The sequence below is a fragment of the Pongo pygmaeus genome, chromosome 1 (genome assembly GCF_028885625.2).
Source record: "Pongo pygmaeus isolate AG05252 chromosome 1, NHGRI_mPonPyg2-v2.0_pri, whole genome shotgun sequence".
NCBI classification, from domain to species: domain Eukaryota; kingdom Metazoa; phylum Chordata; class Mammalia; order Primates; family Hominidae; genus Pongo; species Pongo pygmaeus.
Window position 1 is genome coordinate 130,129,353 of NC_072373.2, and position 24,524 is coordinate 130,153,876.

General features: G+C 35.2%; 1 protein-coding gene across 3 annotated transcripts in view; it reads right to left on the reverse strand.

The window, feature by feature from the left end:
- The window catches only part of AGL (amylo-alpha-1, 6-glucosidase, 4-alpha-glucanotransferase), a 72,687-nt gene that overhangs the window by 35,848 nt on the left and 12,315 nt on the right, over positions 1-24,524 (reverse strand). For all 3 annotated transcript variants that reach the window (XM_054475086.1, XM_063652653.1, XM_054475095.2), the window contains exons 5-21: positions 23,643-23,846; positions 17,637-17,818; positions 17,337-17,448; positions 13,394-13,517; positions 12,948-13,050; positions 12,749-12,846; positions 11,603-11,742; positions 10,373-10,560; positions 8,147-8,270; positions 7,398-7,561; positions 7,019-7,120; positions 6,749-6,904; positions 6,505-6,655; positions 3,960-4,084; positions 3,755-3,867; positions 3,503-3,637; positions 93-223 (exon numbers count right to left, since the gene is read on the reverse strand). In XM_054475086.1, coding sequence (XP_054331061.1) covers positions 93-223; positions 3,503-3,637; positions 3,755-3,867; positions 3,960-4,084; positions 6,505-6,655; positions 6,749-6,904; positions 7,019-7,120; positions 7,398-7,561; positions 8,147-8,270; positions 10,373-10,560; positions 11,603-11,742; positions 12,749-12,846; positions 12,948-13,050; positions 13,394-13,517; positions 17,337-17,448; positions 17,637-17,818; positions 23,643-23,846 — 2,352 coding nt within the window. The remainder of the gene's footprint in view (positions 1-92; positions 224-3,502; positions 3,638-3,754; positions 3,868-3,959; positions 4,085-6,504; positions 6,656-6,748; positions 6,905-7,018; positions 7,121-7,397; positions 7,562-8,146; positions 8,271-10,372; positions 10,561-11,602; positions 11,743-12,748; positions 12,847-12,947; positions 13,051-13,393; positions 13,518-17,336; positions 17,449-17,636; positions 17,819-23,642; positions 23,847-24,524) is intronic.

The window sequence follows — 24,524 nt, forward strand, 5'->3', positions numbered from 1 at the left end:
ATACTTTGAGCCTATATTCTATGTCTGTAAAGAAGACACCAGATGACCCTAAAAGAAAAACACAAAGCTCAGCTATCCTTCTATTTGCTTACCTTGAAGACCTGCATATTTAAGGGCTGACCAGTTTGGTATGTCATAGCACCCTCCACCATCTTCCTTTTCTTCTGATTCACATCGGTAAAGGATCTGATTTAGCTCAGCCAAAGTTAATTTGGAGGCAATACTAAGAATTGGAAAATAAAGATAACCATACATTGAAGTTTCGCTTGTCGTCAATAGAAACAAAAGAAGAAAATCTGAATTACAATCATAAAATGTCTTAGCAGTGTATGTTTTAGGAACTCAGCATTCAAATAAACATTATACTCACACATTATAAGTAATTATTAAAGGACAAATTATGCAAAAAAATTCTATTAGAAGCAACATTACTCCCAAACCAAGGAAATAATCAAGTACCAAATTGTATTGATTAGAAGTATGTTGGGAAAATATTTTGGCTTCTATATCCTTTATCTTATAAATCTGTTCTTTTAACCTTTCTAGTTTGGACTTAAGTGTTTTCCTTCCTTCCTTCATTTATTTATGTGTTCTCATCTGATTTCCCTCCTTTATATTCCCCTAAGTGAGACATCAAGAACTTTTTATGCTAGTTATTGTATATTAAAAATACTTATCAGAGGATCACTAAAGGAATAATAAAAAGTCAGTAAGTTAACTGCCTAGGAAATCGCATGCTCTCTGCCTTCATATTTCTCTCCAAGTCCCTTCCTTTCTCTTCTCTAAGGTTGCACTGCCCCTCAGCTTGTTTATTCAAGAAACCAGGATTTTTCTCAGATTAAGATGCCTCCTGATAACTGTCAGAGGGAAGACTATCATGGCCTTGATTTCTCTTTGTTTGGTTAGCAGTAAGACTGTATAACTGACCACACCTGAATACAGCTGAAACTTTATTTTCTTGTGCTTCTATAATAGATGCTCAGGTAATTTCATTTGACATGACTGCCATTTTATGTGAACACACATCCTCTTGAATGTGTATCTTTCTTTCTCATTTAGTTCTGGCTCAATTTAGAAAATCATTGTCATCTGTGCTTTGTTCTCTCCATATCAGCCTCCCTCCCCAGAGCTAGTTTGTGAGTCAAGCCTGAGTCAAATCACTCAGAAGCCTCAGTATCAACTCCATTCTAGGGCAATATTTTTCAATAGCCAGTGGACTCCTTGCCTAAAAATTACCTGGGGATCTTATAAAACTGCAAATTTCTTGGCCTTGCTCCAAAATAATCTGAGCAGGTCTGAGGAGGAACATGCATTTTACAAGCAATTCATCCAAACACAAAGCTGCTTCATCACAGATTTTTTGGTTACGAATGCAACTACTTTATTAAGAATAGTTTGAATTAGGAGTTAATATCCTTAACAATAAAAAGTCTTACAAAACAACAAAGAAAGTTGAACACAACAGCAAAATGGGGTAATACATAAAACAACACTTCAACAAATAAATACAAATGGCCAATGAACAAAATAATTTAGCTTAACTAATATTTAAATTACATGAGATGTTATTTTTAACTATTTTATATTTACCAGTTTGATTAGTAACAGCTAACACTTATCAATCACTATGTGTCAAAAACTATTGTTTTACTCAAGTAATCTGTAAGAAAGGTGCTATAATTATGTCTATTATAAATTCTCAAAGATCTCTTTTTTTTTCTAGAGACAGGGTCTTGCTCTGTTGCCCGGGCTGGAGAGCAGTGGCACAATCATGGCTCATTGCAGCCTAGACCTCCTGGGCTCAACTGATGCTGATGCTCCTACCTCAGCTTCCTGAACAGGTGTGACCACAGGTGCATGCCACAACTCCCAGCTAATTTTTTAAAAACGTTTTGTAGAGATAGGGTCTCACTATGTTGCCCAGGCTGGTCTTGGACTCCTGGGCTCAAGCAATCCTCCCACCGTGGCCTACCAAAGTGCTGAGATTATAGGAGTGAGCCACTGCACTCAGCCAGGTCTTACTTCTTATAGCTAATCAGAGTCTGCAATGGAATTCAAACCCAGTTAGTCTGGTTCTATACTCCATGCCCTTAAACACTACATTATAATAATATATACTCAGTATTGGTAATGATGGAAACTCTTGGATAGAGCTGAAAGTATTAATTATTATAATCTTTCTGGAGAAAATTAGGCAGTATGTATTAACAGCCTCAAATATATGGATATAGTCTAACCCAATGGTCCTTTTTGGCACCAGGGACTGGTTTCACAGAAGACACTTTTTCACAGACTGGGGGTGAGGGGTGTGGTTTTGGGATGATTCAAGTGCATTACATTTATTGTGTACTTTATTTCTACTATTATTACATTGTAATATATAGTGAAATAATTATACAACTCACCATAATGTGGAATCAGTGGGACCCCTAAGCTTGTTTTCCTGCAACTAGACAGTCCCATATGGGGGTGATGGCAAACAGTGACAGATCATCAGGCATTAGATTCTCATAGGCAGCATGCAATCTAAATCTCTCGCAGGGACAGTTCACAATAGGGTTCATGCCCCTATGAGAATCTAATGCAGCCACTGATCTGACAGGAGGCAGAGTTCAGGTGGTAATGCGAGTGATGGGGTGCAACTGTAAATACAGATAAAGCTCACCTGCCACTCACCTCCTGCTGTGCAGCCTGGTTCCTAACAGGCCATGGACCAGTACCAGTCTGTGGCCCAGAGGTTGGGGACCCCTTGTCTAACCCAAAAATTCCATTTCTGAAAATTTATACTAGTACTAATGATGGCAAACTATGAGCATTTACTATGTGCCAGGCATTGTGTTAAGTGCTTTATAAGTGTTATCCTATTTAATTCTTACAAAATTTTCCAGATGGGAGACTGAGATGATGGAAGTTCTAAACAATAGATCCAAGATCATACTGACAGTAATGAAGCTAAACTTAAACCTAGGTCTAAACCTCAAAACCTATATTCTTCTGTAATATGCAGAAACATCTAGAAAGGGAATAACTAAGCATTCATGTAAAGATGAATGTACAAAGACATAAATAATAGGGAATAATTAGAAGCAATCTAGATGTCCAAAAATGGAAATTGCTTAAATAAATTATGGTAAAGCCATAAAGTAGAATAATATGTCGACATTTTTTAAAACTGATGTCGTAAAGGGTATGAGGTATGCAACTTAGTCTCAAATACTTCGGAGAAATTGTATGTGTGTGTATAGAGAGATGCATGCATGTGTGTATGTATGCATGGAGGCATGTGTGTATCTATATCTATAGAGAGAATACACATGCAGGTACACACACAAATTATAAAACAATAGGGTAAAATGTTAACAACAGGTGATGCTGACACTGCTGGTCCTTGGACCGTACTTTGAGTAGCAAGGATATAGAGGACCCTTAAAACTGCTTAATTCAGTCTAGTGGTAACTTACTTATTAAGGTGGCAAATCTCTACCAAACAAGGCATACTTACGAAGCAAAAGGAATTTTTAATATAGGATCTGCATTGTCAACAGCTAGGCTGCCAGATTTAAAGTGAGGACTGAATTGTGTCAGATGATTTCGAAGAATTCCAACAGCGACTTGTGCATGTGGATCAAGACTAACTCTGAAAATGTTAATTAAAAAGTGGTTAATTTTTAGGAATAATTTATTCAAATTTAACAGGATAAGCAAATTATTTTATATATAAGTAAAGTCAACAGTTTGAGCTCAATTAACATACCTGAATATAATAACACTTCCTGGAGACAAGTTTTCAAATTCTATTTCTTGAATAAATTCATTGGGCCCTTTTGTGGCAACTCCAGCTTGTTTAACAATTTTACTTTCATTAAGCTTGAAAAAAAGTACATTAAAAAAATCCATTCAACAAATAGTTCTAATGTTCTTAAAATCCTAAACACAGTAGAGATGAGAGTCCCAAATACCTGAATATGTTCTCTAATTTCTACTGTGATATCTGGCGTTCCATTGATTGAATTCTCATCCTTCCTATAAGGTTTCGTGTTTCTCTCAATAGTTCTAGCTTCAAGAACTACTTCTTCAATTTTGCCTAGGAATACAGAAAAACATTTTAACAAAATTTCATATGGAATCATCCAAAATTAGGAAGGCTAAAGTGGTTTCAAATCATTTAACTTAAAGTTGAAAATAAATCATCAGTTAATTTTTTTTAGAAGTCTGAAAGTAGATGATTCTACCCAAGATGTATTTTCACATTTGTAAAAAAAAATTACACCTTAGTTAACAAAGCTTTTTTTGAAGTAGAAACGTATCAAAATAATAGCTTAGCTCTAGGGAACAACTTCCTAATTTTGAGCAGAGAAAAACAAATCACTTGAAAGGCTTACATTTTTTTAAAACTTGGAATATTTCAGATACAAAAAAAACCATTAAAAACCCAAGTTCTACTTCCTCACTTAAAGAAAATTTTACAAACACAATAAAGCCTCTGTGTACCCATTCTTCACTTTCAGAGGTAACCTCAATTCAGTTTGGTGCTCACTACCCCTGGCATTTTCACTACACACGCCTGTTTCCTTAAACAACATATATTATTTTCCCTATTTCCAAGTTTTATTAAAATGAATTGAAGTTATATATATTTACAACTTGCTTTTTATTGGTCAACAATGTATTTTTTAGATTCATTCACACTGCCGCATCAGCTGTAGCACATTTACTTCAAATGCCAAATAATATTCTACTGTATGAATATACCAAAATATATCTGTTCTATTAAGGTTGTCTCTAATTTTTCTCTATTATAAACAATGTTGCAATAAATATTCTTGTGCATATCTTCAAATGGAAATACATGAAAATTTCCCAGATATATACCTAGGGATAGAACTGCAGGGTCAATGGATTATATAAAATTTCAACCTTACTTTAAATAACTTAAGCTTTAAGTCATTAATCTGGCAACAGGTAACAGAACCTGTTGATCTAGAAATTCTACCTCTGTAAATAATACACTAAGAAAATTGTTTAAAAGAAAAAACAATTATCCTTAGTGTATATTTAAAACTTAGTAACACTACTAAACATACTAAAGAATATTTAAAAGGGCAAAATAACATAACGTATGAACATTTAACAAAATAAATATCACAATTTTGTGGACTGAAGTGGAAATGTTTTAAGAATGATCTGTGACCAAAACAAAACCTGAGATAATATTGTACACAGTGATTGTTGTCCTATAAAACTGAATACGTATATTAGCAAAGATCAGATAAGGATAGTGAATATACATTTGTGAACAATTAAATAAACTTTTAGGTATTCAGGTTGATAATTTTTAAAAACAGGAACTGCATATTCAGCAACTAGCAACCAATATAGAATATGATGATTTTTATAGGAATTTTCATTTGGTCAATCAACAAACTTTGCCAGCTGCTGCATGAACAGGAGCATGCTACGCTGTAATATGCCACATATAATAGTAAGAAAGACAATAAAATACACATATCCAGAAAAAAATCAAGTAACATTAAGGACATATCTCAGGGATGTATTTTATAATTTTTGACTCTCTATGACAGAGGAGTACATAGAAACTATAATTGCTACATGTTCAGAAGAATCACTGAACAAAGGAGGTGCAACTTCAGACCTTGAAAGATCCAGACAATTCACATAGTATTTGGGGAGAAGTAAAAATATCTATTTGGCTGAAATAGTAGACTGACATAGGGCTAGGATGGTGGATGAGAATGGATTATGAAAAGCCTTAAACATAAGGTTATATTATTTTCCATTTTAGTTTGTATGTTTGTATGTATGTTTGTGCATATACACACACAAACACATACTTATACACGTATATACATATACACTAACACAAATATACATATTGTTCTGCTAGAAGAGAAATAAATGTTCATTTACACAAATTAGGAAATAAAATATAAATAAAAATATTTCACAACTCAAAAAATGTTAACATTTGAAAGTATTTCTGTCTAGGTTTTGTTCCATGCAGTAAAAATAAAAGTTGCCAAAAATTTCTTTTTTTTTTTGAGATAGGGTCTCACTCTATCACCCAGTAGAGTGCAGTGGTGGGATCTGGACTCAGTGCAACCACTGCCTGCTGGGCTCAAGCAATCCTTCCACCTCAGCTTCAGGAGTAGCTAAGACTACAGGCATGTGCCACCATGCCCACCTAATTTTTTGTACTTTTTTTTTGATAGAGACAGGGTTTTACCATAATGCTGAGGCTGGTTTTGAACTCCTGAGCTCAAGTGATCTGCCTGCCTCAGCCTCCTGAGGTGTTGGGATTACAGGTGTGAGCCATCATGCCTGGCCAAGTTACCAAAAAGTTTAAATTCTTTTTCTCAAGTACGTCCACAGTAGCACTGTGTTATAATATATATGATATATACATGATATATAACCATAACATTACAGTATAATTTAATATAATGATATAATACAAATACAATAACAATTTTTAGATTGCATTACCAGGGATGCACATTTGAGGCACTTCCTTGCTGTAAAATGAAGTCTTGGGATTCCTGAAAGCAGTTCTAGATACAGCCACAACAGACTGATGGATGCTAGGTGAGTGTCTTGTTACTGCCACTATGTCTTCATCAACTTGATCAACATACACCTGAGAAGCAGAAAGAACAACTAGATTAGCTCTCAAACTGGAAAGACTTACTCTGAAATTGAACCTGAAGAAACAAATTGAATTATTTCTTGCCTGAATAAAACCCTTGGCTCCAAGCTCCTGATGAAGTTTATTGATAGCACACCTGGCTGCAATAATGCCGCTTTGGAAATTAACTTCACCTGTATTTGAAGGCAATGCTTCAGGATTCCACTTAGTGTAAAACCGTTCTTCAGAAACCACCGAAATCTGGACAAAGGTAAAATTTAGCATGGATACATCTTAATTACAATGAATTTTTTTTAATAAAAATGCCCAAAGTCGTTGGCCATGTAGGTTTTAAGAAACAACATATAAACAAACCTGATGAGGCACTAATTCATCATAGCCTCTTGTACTTCCACTAGCACAACACGCCATAGAAACAATTGTAGTACTTGGAAGAGCATCATACGCTGATCTATGCTAGAAGACAACAACAAAGCAAAAGTTTGCTTTCTTTCAAATGCAAAGTGCTGTTCTATAGCATAATGAAGTAAAAGGATAATTACATAAATAAATTCATAAGGTAAATTAATTTGCTTTTAAACAAGTAAAACATTCGGAAAACTATGTATTATAAATCAGTTATAAATCTAAGACACTATTTTGAAGTATATGGATATGATTGTGACCAAGTGTCAGAGAGTTAAATATCAAAGCGTTTAACAAAATAAGTACATGAAAAAAATTAGGTGCTTACCACAATAGGACACTCATTATCATGTGTAATATCCATAAACAGGGCATGTGCAATAGCTGGCATTAAAGGCCTCAAACAGGGCTGAACAAAGGATCCAACAGGTTCTCCTCCATATCGGTAAACTAATCTGCCCTCTTCATGACTATCATATGCACTCATTGCCTCTGCAGAGCATTACAGAATATTTTAACAATCTTCATTATTTATGTCCAGGAAGAGGTTAGATTTCTTCTCATAAATGATTTTCAAAATAAAGACCACATCAATATTATAAAAAATAAAACTGCTTTAAGGATTTAAACAAATGTCTACTAGTTTAAGTGACAAAAAAGTTTTCCCCATAACTTAACTGGAGAAATGGCTCATGTAAGGAAAAGGGAACATATGTTGTTTACTGGGATGTAAGCTATACAAAATTGATTATAAAACATCTAAACATTACATCATACCTCCCAGTAGAAGATGAAAGACAGGTTTGCATATTTTCAACAACAAAAAATGGTTTTGTTAGTGAGTCTTCAGTTCATCCTACTGGTCTTTCAATTTGAAATGACGTGTCTTACCCCAAAGTAGAAATTTATACTGATAAAAATAGACTGAGTTATATTAGAATATGTCATATAAAGTATTTAGAAGAACATTAACTGTGTTAAAAAATTATTAAGCATTGCATATGAAGCTATTAAATCCTTTAATCTACTTAAACAAAAGCTAAAGTTTTAGAGGGAAATACACTCCAACAAGCCTACCTCTTATTAAGGAGCTAATGCCCAGTCTAGTAACAAAGACATTGTCCAGATCTTCACTTCCTGTGAACAGTTCAGCTACTACATATAAATTGGGTTGCAAATTCCTAGCAGCATCCAACATGTACTGTAAAAAGCACAGTGACAAATGTAACAAATAAATGTAACAGAAAGAGAAAAGCAAGATAGGAGGAAGGAAGGAGACAAAAGGAGGCATGGATTTGACATAGAAAAATATGCAGCAAGATATCAAACATACCAAAACACATAGAAACAAGAGAATTTATCAAGAGAAGAAAACAGTTAAAAAGGAAGATTAGATTTTGCAAAGATATTGAGACATGAGAGAGGAAAAGAAGAAGAAAAATGTTAGTTTCATATTACTAAATATAAGTCATAACACTACAATTCTGTTAGGTTTTCTCCCTGTTTTTTGTTTGCTTATTTATTTATTTATTTTTTGAGACCAAGTTTCGCTCTTGTTGCCCAGGCTGGAGTGCAATGACATGATGTGAGCTCACCACAACCTCCGCCTCCCGGGTTCAAGCAATTCTCCAGCCTCAGCCTCCCGAGTAGCTGGGATTACAGGCATGCACCACCACACCCAGCTAATTTTGTATTTTTAGTAGAGACGGGGTTTCTCCATGTTGGTCAGGCTGGTTGCAAACTCCCAACCTCAGGTGATCTGCCTGCCTTGGCCTAAAAGTGTTGGGATTACAGGCGTGAGCCACCGTGCCTGGGCCTGCTTGCTTATTTTTAAAACTTTAATCAGACTTAATTTCCAGGTGGTTGACTAAATAATTATTCATAAATTCCCTGCTGGTGAATTACTTAGCTGTTGGAAAGATTAGATTTGTCTGACCAGACTGAAGCCAGTTTCTCCTACAGATGATGATAAATAACTCTTAAAAACTCTTACACCTTACAATTTCCACTTGTGTGATTTACGTTTAACACTGGTGCTATCTATCTAGCTGTTTATTATAAACACTGGTTTATAATAAAAAATCAGATTGGTTTCAAACTGTTAAACACAACATTTACACAAAGATTAATAAAATACTTGAAACTCTATTAGCTAATAAGTAGAATCCTAGATTTTGTAATTTAAAATTAAGTAAATTAAGTTTGAACATTCTTTTCTGCCATGTAACAATCTTAGAAGCATATTTTTTTTTGCTGTTGCTAAAAGCACAATAAAATAAAGCCGTCATTTTTTGGAACTAAACAATGTTCTACCAGCTTAACTAATATTCACTAAATCCCTCCAAATCAAATCAATTTTTCATCATAGGACTTGAAACATATACATTATAATACTACTTTAATATTATAGAAATAGACATTTTTCAGGTAAGCACACATTTCCAAAGAACACCTTAGTAACACTGGTCACTAGGAAGGTATCAAAAATCTTATAAGCAGTGCCAGTGTAGGGTTTCTAAAAATAACAAATAAAAAAAATCTTATAAGCAGGATGAAAATTATGAGTTTAATTACAAAGTTGTATTAGATAGAAGGTAATACTATAAGTATTGGCATTGTTCAGAAGTTATTGTAAAGAGCTCAAAGAGGAATAGACAATGTTTATGTTTACACTTATATTTTTATAAATATAAAAATTAAATCGATGAGGCTAGACTGGCTTCAATATGCTATAATGTTAATGTTAATGTTTATTTTTTATTTTATTTTATTTATTTATTTATTTTTTAGACAGAGTCTCACTCTGTCGCCAGGCTGGAGTACAGTGGTGTGATCTCGGCTTACTGCAACCTCCGCCTCCCGGGTTCAAGTGATTCTCCTGCCTCAGCCGCCTGAGTAGCTGGGACTACAGGCACACACCACTATAATGTGTAATAAGCTATTCACCTTCACAGTCACTTCTAAAATATATTGAAAGCAACCTAAAAATAAGAAAAATTAACATTTTACGTATTCACAGTAGCCAATATGATTGCGCTCCATATTATCAGTAACATGATCAACTTCCGTGAATTAAAATTTTCAAATTAACTAGTTAAATATTTTAAAGCCCAGTATTCCATAACAACTGCAAAAGATTGTTAGAATTATGCTAATTATGCAATAGTGATAAATACTACCACCAAATCAATGCTTGTGTCCAACTAGCAAAAGGAAACATTTACCTGCATAGTTTACTTAAGGAAAGCTAAGGAAGGAACACTGAATTTCTTTTCTTAATGTAGATAAATTGTTTTTCTGTACCTCAGCTACGTGAAGAGGTGTTGAGTGGCAGTTATCAAGACGTACTCCCTGGAAATAAGTTGCAGTTATTTCAGTGTATTTTTTCATGTGTGCCCAGAGATAAGGACAGTCCTCTGGTTTATTCCCATAGCGTAATTTAACACTGTCTCCCCAGCAAATAAGTTCTCTCCTTAGGTAAACTTCTGAACCTGTTCAGAAAAGAGATTGCTTTCAATGGTTCAAGAAATAAAATGAAAACAATTACTTCTAGGAAACACTGGTTTTTAAATTGCTTTGATCATTTCTGCCACAAATGATATTGGTTAAATTATATCTAAAGTGGTATGAGATAATGTTTTAAAAAATTAATAATTATTTATTTCTCATAGCTATTCTGAAAAAACTCTAGCTTACACTCTCTTCTAAAAATTTGTCCTCAATTTCAAAAACCCAAGTCACGTCATAAGGGAAAACAGAAATGTTAATATCATAGGCCTTTTAAAACCATAGTTCTACCAAAAACATTTAAAACTCCATCTCCACCCTCCTACTTATTTTCGGCAACAGGTTGTATTAGATCCATGGCATACAGCAGAATGGCTTGATTTCGTTTAGAATGGCTAGAAAAAAGAGGGCAGAGATACTTACACCCAAATTTATACTCTTTAAAAAAGGCATTAAGATTTCTGAATAAATTTTAATGTCACTAATATAGATTCCTAGTTTTGAAATGTTAAAAAATAAATATATCAATGGGCTCCTGCAACATTCTTCCTGGTAATGAAATAGCTATAGAAACACAAGACACTAAGAGTGAGGGGGGACCTAAAACCATTAGGTTCTGGTTTAATTGCCACCGAAATTCTTAATACCTCTGGCCAATGAGTGAAAATATCTCTTATGGCAATGTAATTGTAATAGCAGTGGTTTCAAACTTGTTTGTAAAAACGCAATAATATTTTGTCCAAATAAAATCTTATGTAGACCCACAATATAGAAAAGAGATACATAAAAGTTATTCTGTTTGAGAAGATAAAAGGTAGGAAGGCAAAGGAGAGGACAGAAGATGAACTTCTTTTTTTGTTGGCTCCATGTTTTCTTTCTCAAATTGTATGTACCTCTAGTACCTTTATGGTGAAATATTTAAAAACCAATAGACTAAAGGGGAAGAAAATCAATAAAGCAGATTTTATTTTCACCTTGCCATGAACTATTCTTTCCCTATCCATAGAGAAGTTAAAAATTACATACCCGGTTCAGCAAAGTTTCGAAGAGGATCATCTCCCATTACCCATCCATTGTGTGCCATCAGTAAACAAGCTTTATTTGGGAGATGAATCATAGATTCTTCCATGGAGAAGTCCATCTCTTCAAATGGGAAAGTAAAATACCTATGAGAATATAATTAAATATTAAATCCATACAAAGAAACTCCTTGGAGAGAATATAAATTTGCAACATTAAAACTAAACTTCTTTTCTAATGAATAGAATAAAATAAGTTTGATGCTATTTATAGGAAAAAAACTTCAATATAGGTCAAAAATCTTCATTAGGCTTTTTGAGTAAATCTAGCAGGATGTGAGAAATAGGGAGTTAACACGACAGCATATCTGGCTAACAGTTTAAATAATTTTTAAAACTTCATAAAATTATTTTTAAAAATCATTGAGGCGGCTGGGCATGGTGGCTCACGCCTGCAATCCTAGAACTTTGGGAGGCCGAGGCCGGGGATTACCTGAGATCAGGAGTTTGAGACCAGCCTGGCCAACATGGGGAAACCCCGTCTCTACTAAAACTACAAAAATTAGCTGGGCATGGTGGCGCACCTCTGTAGTCCCGGCTACTTGGGAGGCTGAGGCAGGAGAATCGCTTGAACCCTGGAGGCGGAGGTTGCAGTGAGCTGAGATCGTGCCACTGCACTCCAGCCTGGGTGACAGAACGAGACTCCATCTCAAAGAAAAAAAATAAATACATAATTGAGGCATTGATGTTACTTTGCAAAGATATTTTTAAAAAAGACTCTAAGTAAAGATATGCAAAGGCATTTACTGCACTCTAGTTGCCCAACCTATGCTTTATGTCACTTACAAAGTAAGGAGCCAGATGCTTGCTTAATTTGATTAATATTGAATTTATTACTAAGTATGCAGTCCTCCAGAAACATTAAAGTAAATAATAACTATAAATTGGTTCATACTGATGACAGTTTCTCTAACAAAATGTTTGCCTAACAAAATTAGTTAATATTAAGCCTATGTCCAAATCAAAACTTCTATTTCAATTTAAGAAATGTACTGAACTCACATGTTAAAGAAAACATTTAGGTTAATTTCAAAAGTTAAATACAATTTTCAATTTTCAACCATCAATAAGAAAAAAAACAAAAATGCAACACCTGGTAACTAAAGGATGCTTTCTAGTGACAGGTCCTAGTTTTGGACCATGGCCAGCCAGTCGTTCATAAAACACATTTCCCAAAAGGCAATTCACTGCCTGAAAAACATTAAATTGTGTTAGATCATCATCATCGTCAAGACAACAAAAAAATAGTAGTAAGATGCAAGGAAAAGCAGCAGTTCAAAAATAAGTAAAACCTGTTCCTGATGATAGTTAATGAGTTGATGCTTCTCTGAATTTAATTCCTCAATTCTCTTACGAAACCAGTTACAGCATTCTTCAATTGCTGCTGGCCCATTGCTAGAGCAGATGGAGAAATGCAGATACAGTATTTAATGGCTTTACAGATTCTACATTTAAAAACTTTCTAACAAAGATCACAGAAACCTTAAATATATTCATCAGGATTTCAATTATGGCTGATGATGTTTTCCAATTGTAAAAATATTTATATACACATATAGAAACATGGCCCACACACAGAAAAAGTGGGAAAATGTCATGTGCTGAAATAGTAGAATTACAGTAAATTACTTTATTTCATTTTCTATTAAGCGTTTTTAATAAGTAGTATGAAAATCATACTAGCCATAAAGGTTTGTAAGTAATATTATTATTTCACAGAAAAAAACACATTACATACTCATGTGGTATGAAAGTCGTTAGTGCAATGTTCATATCTACAGTACAGCCAAACCGTCTGTATTCAGGATCCTGAATAATCCTAAGATGTTGGTTTGGATCAGACTTGGTTACTCGCCTATTTTCTAAAAGAAAGAAAAGATGATACCTTAAATGCAAATATCCACAAAGAGGTTATAACTGTCACTATTTTCTAATTTTTGGCCTATAATTTTTTCACTGAAAATAAAACAAATATTTATTTCACAAGTATCTTCCTACATCCTCCCCTTCTCATCTTGCTGTGTGCACGTGCGCGCGCACACACACACACACGAGGGGTGTGGGGGAGAAAGAAACAGAGACAAAAATAACATAAAAGAAAGACACAAGGATTCCTATCAATTCAATCTCAGCTCCCACTTTTCTGCCTACATCAGCATTCACTTATTCTATTCTTTTTTTACTTTTTTTTATATATATTTTTTATTATACTTTAAGTTCTAGGATACATGTGCACAACTTGCAGGTTTGTTACATATGTACACATGTACCATTTTTTTTTTTAAGCACTTTAAGGACTTTAGTGGAACCCGTTTTCCTCCCAGGTGCTACCAAATAGTCTAACCTCAGGAGTTCTTTTTCAAGATTGCTTTCAAAGTTTGCTTCCTAAAGTCTTATTAACAACCTGACTTTCTTTGAATTCTCTAAAAGAAGCACACAGGTTTAATACTTTTTTTCCCTTTTCATCAATCATATTCCTTAGATAATAACTTAAAAATTAAAAAGGAAATAAATGGTTTTTGGGGAAATTTTCACTCTTTTTCTGGAACTTGATTGTAATAAAATTAAGAACTGGTACAGGATTGCCTCCATTGAACTTGATTTTATATTAACTAATTAATTTGTGTCTGGCTTATTCTAAAGAGACTTTGAAATGGCTTATAAAAACACGAACAAAAAAACATAAAATAATGGGTTTCCATAGTGTAGCGGTTATTCACGTTAGCCTCACAAAACAGCATAAAATACAAATCGATTCTTAAAATCCAGTTTCTAAGGTTCATCTGGAAGAGTAAATATATGAAAACTGCCGCCGGGCATGGGGGCTTGCACCTGTATTCCCAGCATTTCGGGAGGCTGAGGCGGGCGGATCACCTGAGGTCAAGAGATTGAGACCAGCCTGACCAACATGGAGAAACCCCATCTCTACTAAAAATACAGAATTAGCTGGGTGTGGTGGCACATGCCTGTAATCCCAGCTACTCGGGAGGCTGAGGCAGGAGAATCGCTTGAACCCAGGAAGCGGAGGTTGTGGTGGGCGGAGATCACGCCACTGCATTTCAGCCTAGGCAACAAGAGTGAAACTCTGTCTCAAAAAAAAAAAAAAAAAAAGAACACTGCCAAGAAATGTTTGAAAAAGAGAAAAAGCTATGCCATCAGTATAAACTAATAATCTTTAGTACTGATAGAATAAAAGAGATGGATCAGTGGAAGAGCACAGATAACAGATGTATATTTTGTATATTACCATACACTATGAAGTATTATGGTGGTACTTCAAATCAGTATAAAAGGATGGATTTTCAACTCAATATAATTTTTAAAATACAAATCAAGTTAAATATCTTCTTTATATAATATACAAAAATAAATTTCAGGTATATTAAATATTCAAATGTAAAAATACAAATTAGAAGAAAAGAGAATGTAGATGGAAGGTCTTTTCTAAGCATGATATGAAATTGGAAGCCATCAGAGATTGAAAAGTTTGACTACATTGAAAAAAAAAGTCACCATAAACAAGAGTTAAAAGATCAAGAGCATACTAGGGGATATATTTGAGGCCTGTGTAATAATCAATGTCAATATAAAAAAAAGAGACAACTCAATAGAAAAATGAGAAGAAACATTAACAGGCAATTAATGGAAGAAATATAAATAGCTAATCAAGGTGTAAAAATATACTTCATTAATAAGTAAAGAAATGTAACTTAAAAGGCTGGGCGTGGGGGCTCACGCCTGTAATCCCAGCACTTTGGGAGGCCGAGGCAGGCGGATCATGAGGTCAAGAGATCGAGACCATCCCTGGCCAACATGGTGAAACCCCGTCTCTACTAAAAATACAAAAATTAGCTGGGTGTGGTGGTGCATGCCTGTAGTTTCAGCTACTTGGGAGGCTGAGGCAGGAAAATCACTTTAACCTGGGAGGCGGAGGTTGCAGTGAGCCAAGATCACACCACTGCACTCTAGCCTGGTGACAGAGTGAGACTCAGTCTCAAAAAAAAAACAAAAAACAAAAAAAAAGAAATGTAAATTAAAATAAGGTATGTTTTGCCTAATTGACAAATATGATAAAGGTTAATGATATCTAATGTTAGTGATAATATTAAGTTGGTATAACTTGCTGTGAAAATAAATTTATTATATTTGAAATCTATACCCTTTGACTCAATAATTCCATGTTTAACAATTTATCCTTCAGACTGACTCACATAAGCAAGTAAACATAAGGTGTATGAGGCTGTATTTTCTGCAGTACAGCTTATGAGACTGGAAGTTTATCCAGGGAAAGGACTTTGTTCTGTTTACCAGTGAATCCTCATGTCTAGCACACAGTAGTAGGTGGTTCAATGAATATGCATTGAATGAATGAATGAAAAATGAAAAAACTGGAAACAACCTATCAAAAAGGCTAAATAAATTCAAGTACTTTAAAAATAGCATATTGCTATACAGAGGTTAAAAGAAATAATTAGCTATAATAAATTCATATTGTCAACTAAAAGAACAAGTTGTTGACAATTTATGTTCTTGTCTTATTTGCATGTGTAAAAAATAAAAATATAAAACGTACATACCACATATAGAATTATATAAAATTATATATAAAGTTGAATTTTTTTTCAAAAAGAGTCTTAAATACAAGAAACAATATGTAGTAGCTGAGATGTGGGTTTTGGGAAAGAAGAGGTCATACATTCTATTTTCTTACACATTTAAACTATTGGGCTATTTCTCTTTACAATGAGCACATATTATTTCATGTAAATAATACAGCTTATTGGGGGAAGGGAAGATAGAGGGCCTTTAGTAAAATGAAACAGGGAGAAAAGTTAATATTAAAAATTCCTGTATTAAGGTGTTACACAGTTGCAAAAGTTGATGCATGAAGCTGACTGAGCATCCTAGAGCTCAAGCCATATTGACTTCTACTTCAAAGGTACTATTTCTGAGTCCTACTCTAGTTCTGTTTTCTGCAAAAGAAAAAAAAGTCTTTATTTTAAGACTTTCCCCAAATCCTCACTGCTAGGTTGTCCTATATGAAATGCAGATAGACTCTTAATAATCCTTTCTAATTTGTCTCCTACAAACCCTACTTTCTCATTTCACCTATTTTTTCCTACCCTGTTTTGTTGGGGGGGGCACATTAACTGCTTGATTAGTTATGTCCTTAACAGAAGACTCACTTCGTTACCTTTTGTTATCTCGCCAATATCTGGCTTCAGTATCACTAGTGGTTAGGTGGCCTTAATAGTGGGCAAAATCAGCTGGGAGCCCCTCTACGTCAGTTAAGATTCTTACTCTAGACAACAGGAGACTATCACATCTCTCAATTTCAAAACTTGTTTCAAGCCTTTCTCAGCTGAAATAACCTGTTCTACCTACTTCCCATTCATACATTTAACAACTATATACTGGGTTCCACAATATTCTGAGCATTCTATGGAACTAACAGTAAGATACAGTACCCAGGGGAAATAATTGTGTTATGTATTATTATGACGTGCCCTTTAGATGTTTCTGCTAACTCTCAGCTTACAGAATCAGTTTTATAATATCAACAATAACACAAATATCATACAATGACATATTTAATAACGACGTTACCCAAAAGAGAGTTTTCCCTTTATAATATTAAATTTCTTAAAATCAATAGGAACATTCTAGTATATATCCTTTACCTTGTGTAAGAAGTCTTCTAAATTGCTCAACCGCTTTGTTGACATCTACTTTGAAAAATTCCCAGAGTTTAAGCTTTGGAAAAATATCCTCCCAAATTATTTTTCGGATGGACTGAAAAATGTCAATAGTTAAAAAATACATATATACATATATTTGTTTAAAATCATTTAACCAAATACTGTTTATCATATTAAAATACAGGTTCTAAGTAATTTTTTTTTGTGTACTTTAATACATATTTAATGTGTACTTTAGAAATTTTTTCTGTTTTAGTGTGATACTCCTCTGTACATACTGACATTCATATGGTGATCATTTTCAATCAAAGCAGGTATTCCCTTTTCTTTGTATTTCCCTTCTGCAACATCACAGGAGAAACGCCAAAGTGCTCTGTCTAAGACCCAGGCAGGTTTTAAGTGTGGAGAATTCACAAGATTATAGGCACATTCTGGATGTTCCTGGATCCATTTACTATTAGCAGCTGAAGGAAAAAGGAGACACAAAGGAGTATCTCATAATTAAATTGAAACTGTATCTATGTTAAGTTCAGAGGTGAAATAAAATATAAACATCTACCACTCATTTTTTTCTATATTGGACATCAATTTTACAACGATACTGTTATAGGAAAAATTTTTTCTTTGGTTATGGTATCCTATCATTCGCTTCACCATACTTTTTTTTTTTCTAACTTTAATTCTGCTTAGAAAATCCGATGAAACAAAAAGCAACTCTCTCATAGGTAACACTTTTGTATGGCTAATCCTAAAGCGTTAATGAAATACGTTGTTTTGATAAGTTGGATAAAAGCGAGGTTGAGAAAGTGCTAAAAGAAATACACTCAAGGAATACGAATGTAGCTTATAGTTCAGAATCAGAATCAGGAGTTTGGCAAAGTATTCCAAATATTTGCAACATTGAAGATAATTTATTTTGGCCAGGCACGGTGGCTCAACCCCAGCACTTTGTGGGAGTGGAGGTAGGATAGCCTGCAAGAGTTCAAGACCAGCTTGGGCAACACAGTGAAACCTTATATCTACTTATTTAAAAAATAATAATTTGTTTTAATTTTAAAATAAACAAATGAAAGTTACATGGAATTTGTTTGATCTTTAAAATGGACTAATTATCCCTGAATTCATATTGAAGAGCATGAGTGATTAATGTATATAAAATAAAAAGTAGTAACAATTACTGAATATTTACCACATACCAGAAATTGTTCTAAGCAGTTAAATACGCTAATTTATTATTCCTCACTTCCTACCACACAAATTAGGACATACTGTTATGTTCCCTTAACAAAAGAGAAACTGAAGCACAGAAAGTTAAGTAATTCAGCCCAAGTCATACAGTCAGGAATTAACTTGGGCAAGTCCCTCTTCAGAATATGCAATCTTAACCACATTGCTCTGCTGCTGAAATGAATTGTTTGTGCTTCATTTACTCAGCTGAGCACCTTTATATAATTTTAGAATCATTATTATTTCCAGTTTCAGTCATTTATTTAGTAAGTCATTTATTTACTTAGTATTTATTCATACCCATAATAAACACTCAGATGAAGAAAGGCTATGTAAGGAGCAGAGAAGTTCTAATAAAAGTTAAATTGGTAATTCTCAAAACTTGCATCAAGTAGTTCTTCCGAGATTCATCAACACAATCACTGAAATTCAAGGTATTTTTCAAAAAGACAAAAGGTAGTAATAACTTATGTCCAAATAGGATTTTCACTTATACAGAATAAATATTGGGGCTAGGTGCAGTGGCTCACGCCTGTAATCCCAGCACTTTGGGAGGCCAAGGAGGGAGTATCACTTGAGCCCAGGAGCTAGAGACAGCCTGGGCAACATAGTGAGACCTCGTCTCTACAAAATTTTTTAAAAATTAGCTGAGCATGGTGGCATGTGCCTAAAGTCCCAGCTACTCAGGAGGCTAAGGTGGGAGGGCTGCTTGAGCCCAATAAGTGGAGGTTGCAGTGAATTGAGATTGTGCCACTACACTACAGCCTGGGTGACAGAATGAGACCCTGTTTCAAAAAAAAAAAAAAAAAGAATAAATACCAATGCTGCCCTCATTCATCCATTTATTTTTGAGACAGGGTCTTTCTCTGTCACCCAGGAGTGCAGGAGTGCAGGAGTGCAGTGGTGCAATCATAGCTCACTGCAGCCTTGAACTCTAGAGCTCAAGTGATCCTCCTGCCTCAGCCTCCCAAGTAGTCAGGACGACAAGTGTATGCCAACACACACAGCTAATTTAAATTTTTCTTTTTTTTTTGAGACAGAGTCTTGCTTTGTCACCCAGGCTGGAGTACAGTGGCATGGTCTCGGCTCACTGTAACCTCCACCTCCTGGGTTCAAGTGATTCTCCTGCCTCAGCCTCTGGAGTAGCTGGGATTACAGGCGCCCACCACCATGCCTGGCTAATTTTTGTATTTTTAGTAGAGATGGGGTTTCACCATGATGCCCAGGCTGGTCTCGAACTCCTGACCTCAGGTGACCCATCCGCCACGGCCTCCCAAAGTGCTGGGATTACAGGTGTGAGCCACTCCACCCATCACCAATTTTTAAAATAGCAAAATCCTAAAACTGTTTCTTTTTTCAATATTTTGAAACAAAAATCAACTGTAAAAATGAAAGAATTCTAAACAATAGGTAGTGAAAATATTTTTTTTCTAATTCTACATGAAAGAAGAGTCAAACTCCAAACTATGTTTTAACACACATCAACATTAAAAAATAAATATGGACTTCTGGAGTGATACAGTAAGAAATTCAACAAACACGTCCCTAGCAAAACAATTTAACTGGTGAAAATAATTTTAAAAACAATCATTTAGTCCCTGGAAATTATCCTAGGGCATTCAGCATAAGGAGAAACATTTATTTAAGATAAGAACAGCAAGTCTTGGCATGTGAACCAAGACCTTTTCCAGGGCAATTAGGTTCCCAGTGTTCTTGGCCTGCTACTTGTGGGAAAGGATGTCAGCTCTGCAAGTAGGGGCTGGGTGGAGAAAGGGAGATTTTTCTCCACCTGCCTATTTGGAATAGAACTTCTGCAACACGGCCGGGCGCGGTGGCTCACTCTTTGGGAGGCCAAGGCTGGGTGGATCACCTGAGGTCAGGAGTTTGAGACAAACCTGGCCAATATGGCGGGACTCCATCTCTACTAAAAATATAAAAATTAGCCAGGCGTGGTGGCTCATACCTGTAATCCCAACTACTCGGGAGGCTGAGGCATAAGAATCGCTTGAACCCGGGAGGTGGAGGCTGCAGTGAGCCGAGACTGCGCCACTGCACTCTAGCCTGGGCGACAGAAGGAGACTCTGTCTCAAAAAAAAAAAAGAGAAAAAAAAATAATAAAAAAAGAACTTCTGCAAGACAGGGCCGGCAGGGAGAATTAAAAACACTCACAGACTGCGCCTCTTAGCATGAAACTATAACCCCAGGCTGGGAGTTGGGAGGAGAGAATGTCTCCCTCTTGGCCACAACTACCAGGAGTGGAGCACCTGTGATACAGCTTCCATAACAGAGGCATTTGTGTAAGATAATGGAGCAGGTCTTGGTTCAATCACCAAGGACTCTTGTTCTTACTAAGATGTAGTAGATTTTCATATGTTTCTCCATATGCTAAATATCCGTAGGACAATTTCCAGGGGATTTAAGTGATTGTCTTAAAATAATTTTCACCAGTTAGGGTTGTTTCACTGTGTAAAGAGTGTGTGAAGCCTTCACATAACCATTCTGGAGGTTGAATTCTGCTGGATACTTTTTTAAAAGAAAACTGGCCAGGCACGGTGGCTCACGCCTGTAATCCCAGCACTTTGGGAGGCCGAGGCGGGTGGATCACTTGAGGTCGGGAGTTCAAGAACAGCCTGACCAACATGAAGAAACCCCGTCTCTACTAAAAATACAAAAATTAGCTGGGCGTGTGGGCGCATGCCTGTAATCCCAGCTACTTGGGAAGCTGAGGCAGGAGAATCACTTGAACCTGGAAGGCGGAGGTTGCGGTGAGCCGAGATCGTGCCATTGCACTCCAGCCTGGGCAACAAGAGTGAAACTCCGTCTCAAAAAGAAAAAAAAATAAATAAATAAAAGAAAACTTGTTTCACAGGAAGGATATTACGATTTGCAACACTTTTCAAGTAAGGCTGTGGCAAGGTTCACTTCTTTTACATTGCACAGAATCTCTCAAATGTCTCAGAAATATAGTCTGTGGTAGAGACTGCTGCTGTACTCAATTTTATCCTCCATTTCTTTCATTAGTAATAAAATTCCCAAGGTTCAAATTTACACATAGCTGACAAACTCAAGACTACACTGCAGGTCTCCTTTAAGGTAGGTATGGCAAGAGACAAATTAATGTGATGCAATGTGAACACAGTTATATATATCATATCATACCCAAAAAGACATGCTTGCCCTTTCCTCATTTCCACTGGGGAGAACGTGGTAGCAGGAGCTGGAATAGCCATATCTGACTAAGAATTTGAAGCAAAGTGTTGGAGGCTGCAGAGCAACATGAGAGAAACTAGTTCCCTATCACCACTGAACTACCATTCTAGTCCAGGAATGCCTATCTAATCTTTTGTAAGAAATAAATGCAATTTTAGCCTTTAGTCCCTATGTTTTTCTGTTATAGCTGCTTAAGCCATATCCTAACTCACACAATTTATAACTCATAAAATGCCATTATGTGGTTTGATAAATTTGACTTCAATAATATAGATCTCAAAGTGATTATCAAGACTGTCAAATTTTCCTTTAAATATAATTTTTTTACATTATTTTGTAAGAGATGGGGTCTCATTATGTTGCCGAGGCTGGTTTCAAACTCCTGGCCTCAAGTCATCCTCCCACTTCAGCCTCTCAAACAGCTGGGATTACAGGTGCAAGCCACAGCACCTGGCTTAATAATGTCAAATTTTCAAATGAAGAATACTGAGTTCTTGGGTACTACGAAGTTTTCACTGTAGAACTGGAGGCTTGGTTTCTAGGTACATGCAGACACATCAAATTTTGGAATGTACCTATTTCTTTACCTAACTTTGCCATTATGATTTAGAGATTTTTATTTATATTGATGAACCAGATCTGTGAGCTTTTAAATATCTTCATAGTTTCTATGGTTACTTGGAGAACTGTTTTATGAAACAGCAGATTATATCTTTTAAATGTTTATACCAACTAGAATTCTTGTTCTTTACATATGCAAATCAGTGGTTTCCAAACTTTTCTACATTGTAGCATACACACAAGATAACATTTGTAAGGTAAACTGGGTTAAACCCAAAGCTGCTGATGGCCAGGCTTTGTCAGGCTAGGCCAGGCCAGGCTCAGCTCCTCTGACAGGTGCGGGGAGCAACCATTTCCTCAAGGATCGCTAGCTGGAAAAATCTGATATATTTTAATAGAATTATATATCACTAAGGAATCTTAGGAACCAAAACAGACTAACTTTAATAAGCTCTTTTAACATGTAGAAGACATAATTTCCAGATACAACTTCTGAGAGTTTACTAATAAGTTTCTCTCCAAATAATATAAGTCATTCAGTTTTTTCATATATGCTATAGTACTACAGTACCAGAGCTCCTGCTAATATAGGATCCATGTGTTACTTGGGAAAGTATTAATAGAGTAGTCCCCTCTTATCCTTAGGGATACCTTCCAAGGCCCCAAGTGGATGTGTAAAACTATAGATAGTATCAAACCCTATATATATATATTTTGATATTTTGGTTTTTTTATCTGATAACTGAGCAGGCTATTAAGTAACTAGTGGACAGGTAGTGTTTACAGCATGGAGGCACCGGACAAAGCGATGAGTCACATTCCAGGTGGGATAGAGCAGGATGGCATGAGAGTTTGTCATGTTACTTAAAACAGCATGAAAATTAAAACTTATGAATTGCTGATTTCTGGAATTACTCAATATTTTTGAAATGTGATTGACTGCAGGTAACTGAAACCTCAGAAAGCAAAACTGCGAATAAGGGGGGACTACTGTACTGTAAGTTGAAATACGTGATCATTATGTTCCTTCTATGATCACTCTCCCGTATTTATAAGCATCAGATGCAAGATACTTATATATTGACTTAATCCTCAATTAAGAATGTTTTCTTTGAAAGGAAAAATATTAATTTTTTAAATGGAAGGACACCTAATCATCATTTGTGTTTTTAAAATTTATGTTAGCCCCTTTCCTTTGCCTTTCTTTCTTCCCTTCTCCTGTTTGTGTGTGTATGTGTGTGTGTATAAATTCTCATCAAAATTAATGAAGGTAGTCAATGAAGCTCATACCAGTATGATTGTAGACAACATCAGTAATACAAATAACATTCCATTCCTTTTTTAATTTTTCCACTAGCTGTCCAACATCATTCCAGGTATACTTTCTATTAGGTCTTGAAAAGTCAGGATTTAATTCTAACTGATTGGCAAGGGAGTAGCATGACCTAGATAGTCCAAGAGTCTGCAGTGGGGTAAAATGAATCATGTTGTAGCCTGCAAAGCAAATAAAGGAAAGACCACTGTAAAAACAAACAAAACCAGCCTAAAATGAAGAAAATATAAATTTAAACTTTCTTAAGTGATTATAAATAGCAAGGCAAGCATGCTACTGGAAAAGAGGTCAAACACTTGGGTTCAAATCCTAACTGTACCACAGAGACTTTAAGCAAGTTTATTTAAATCTTTCAAGATATGTGTCCTCATATACAAGACAGAGATAATGAGATAATATTTGAAAAAATTCACACACACTGCCTAATTATTAGAAAATTTCTATACTTATATGTAGTAAATTTATCCTCTACAAGTATATCAACACGTCTTTCTACTACTTTTAATGTTCCATAGTACTTGCATTCTGCTTTAGTTATGTCAGTGAACTTCTTATTCTTCATATATTATCCAACTTAAAAGCAGAAAATTAATATTGAGATCAGGTGCAGTGGTTTGCACCTGTAATCCCAGCACTTTGGGAGGCCAAGGCAAGAGGACTGCTTGATCCCAGGAGTTCAAGACTAGCCTGGGCAACACAGTGAGACTTTTGTCTCTACAAAAAATAGATCAGGCCACTGCACTCCAGTCTGGGTGACAGAGTGAGACACTGTCTTAAAAAAAAAAAAAAATATATATATATATATATATACACCATATCATATATATATATATGCCATA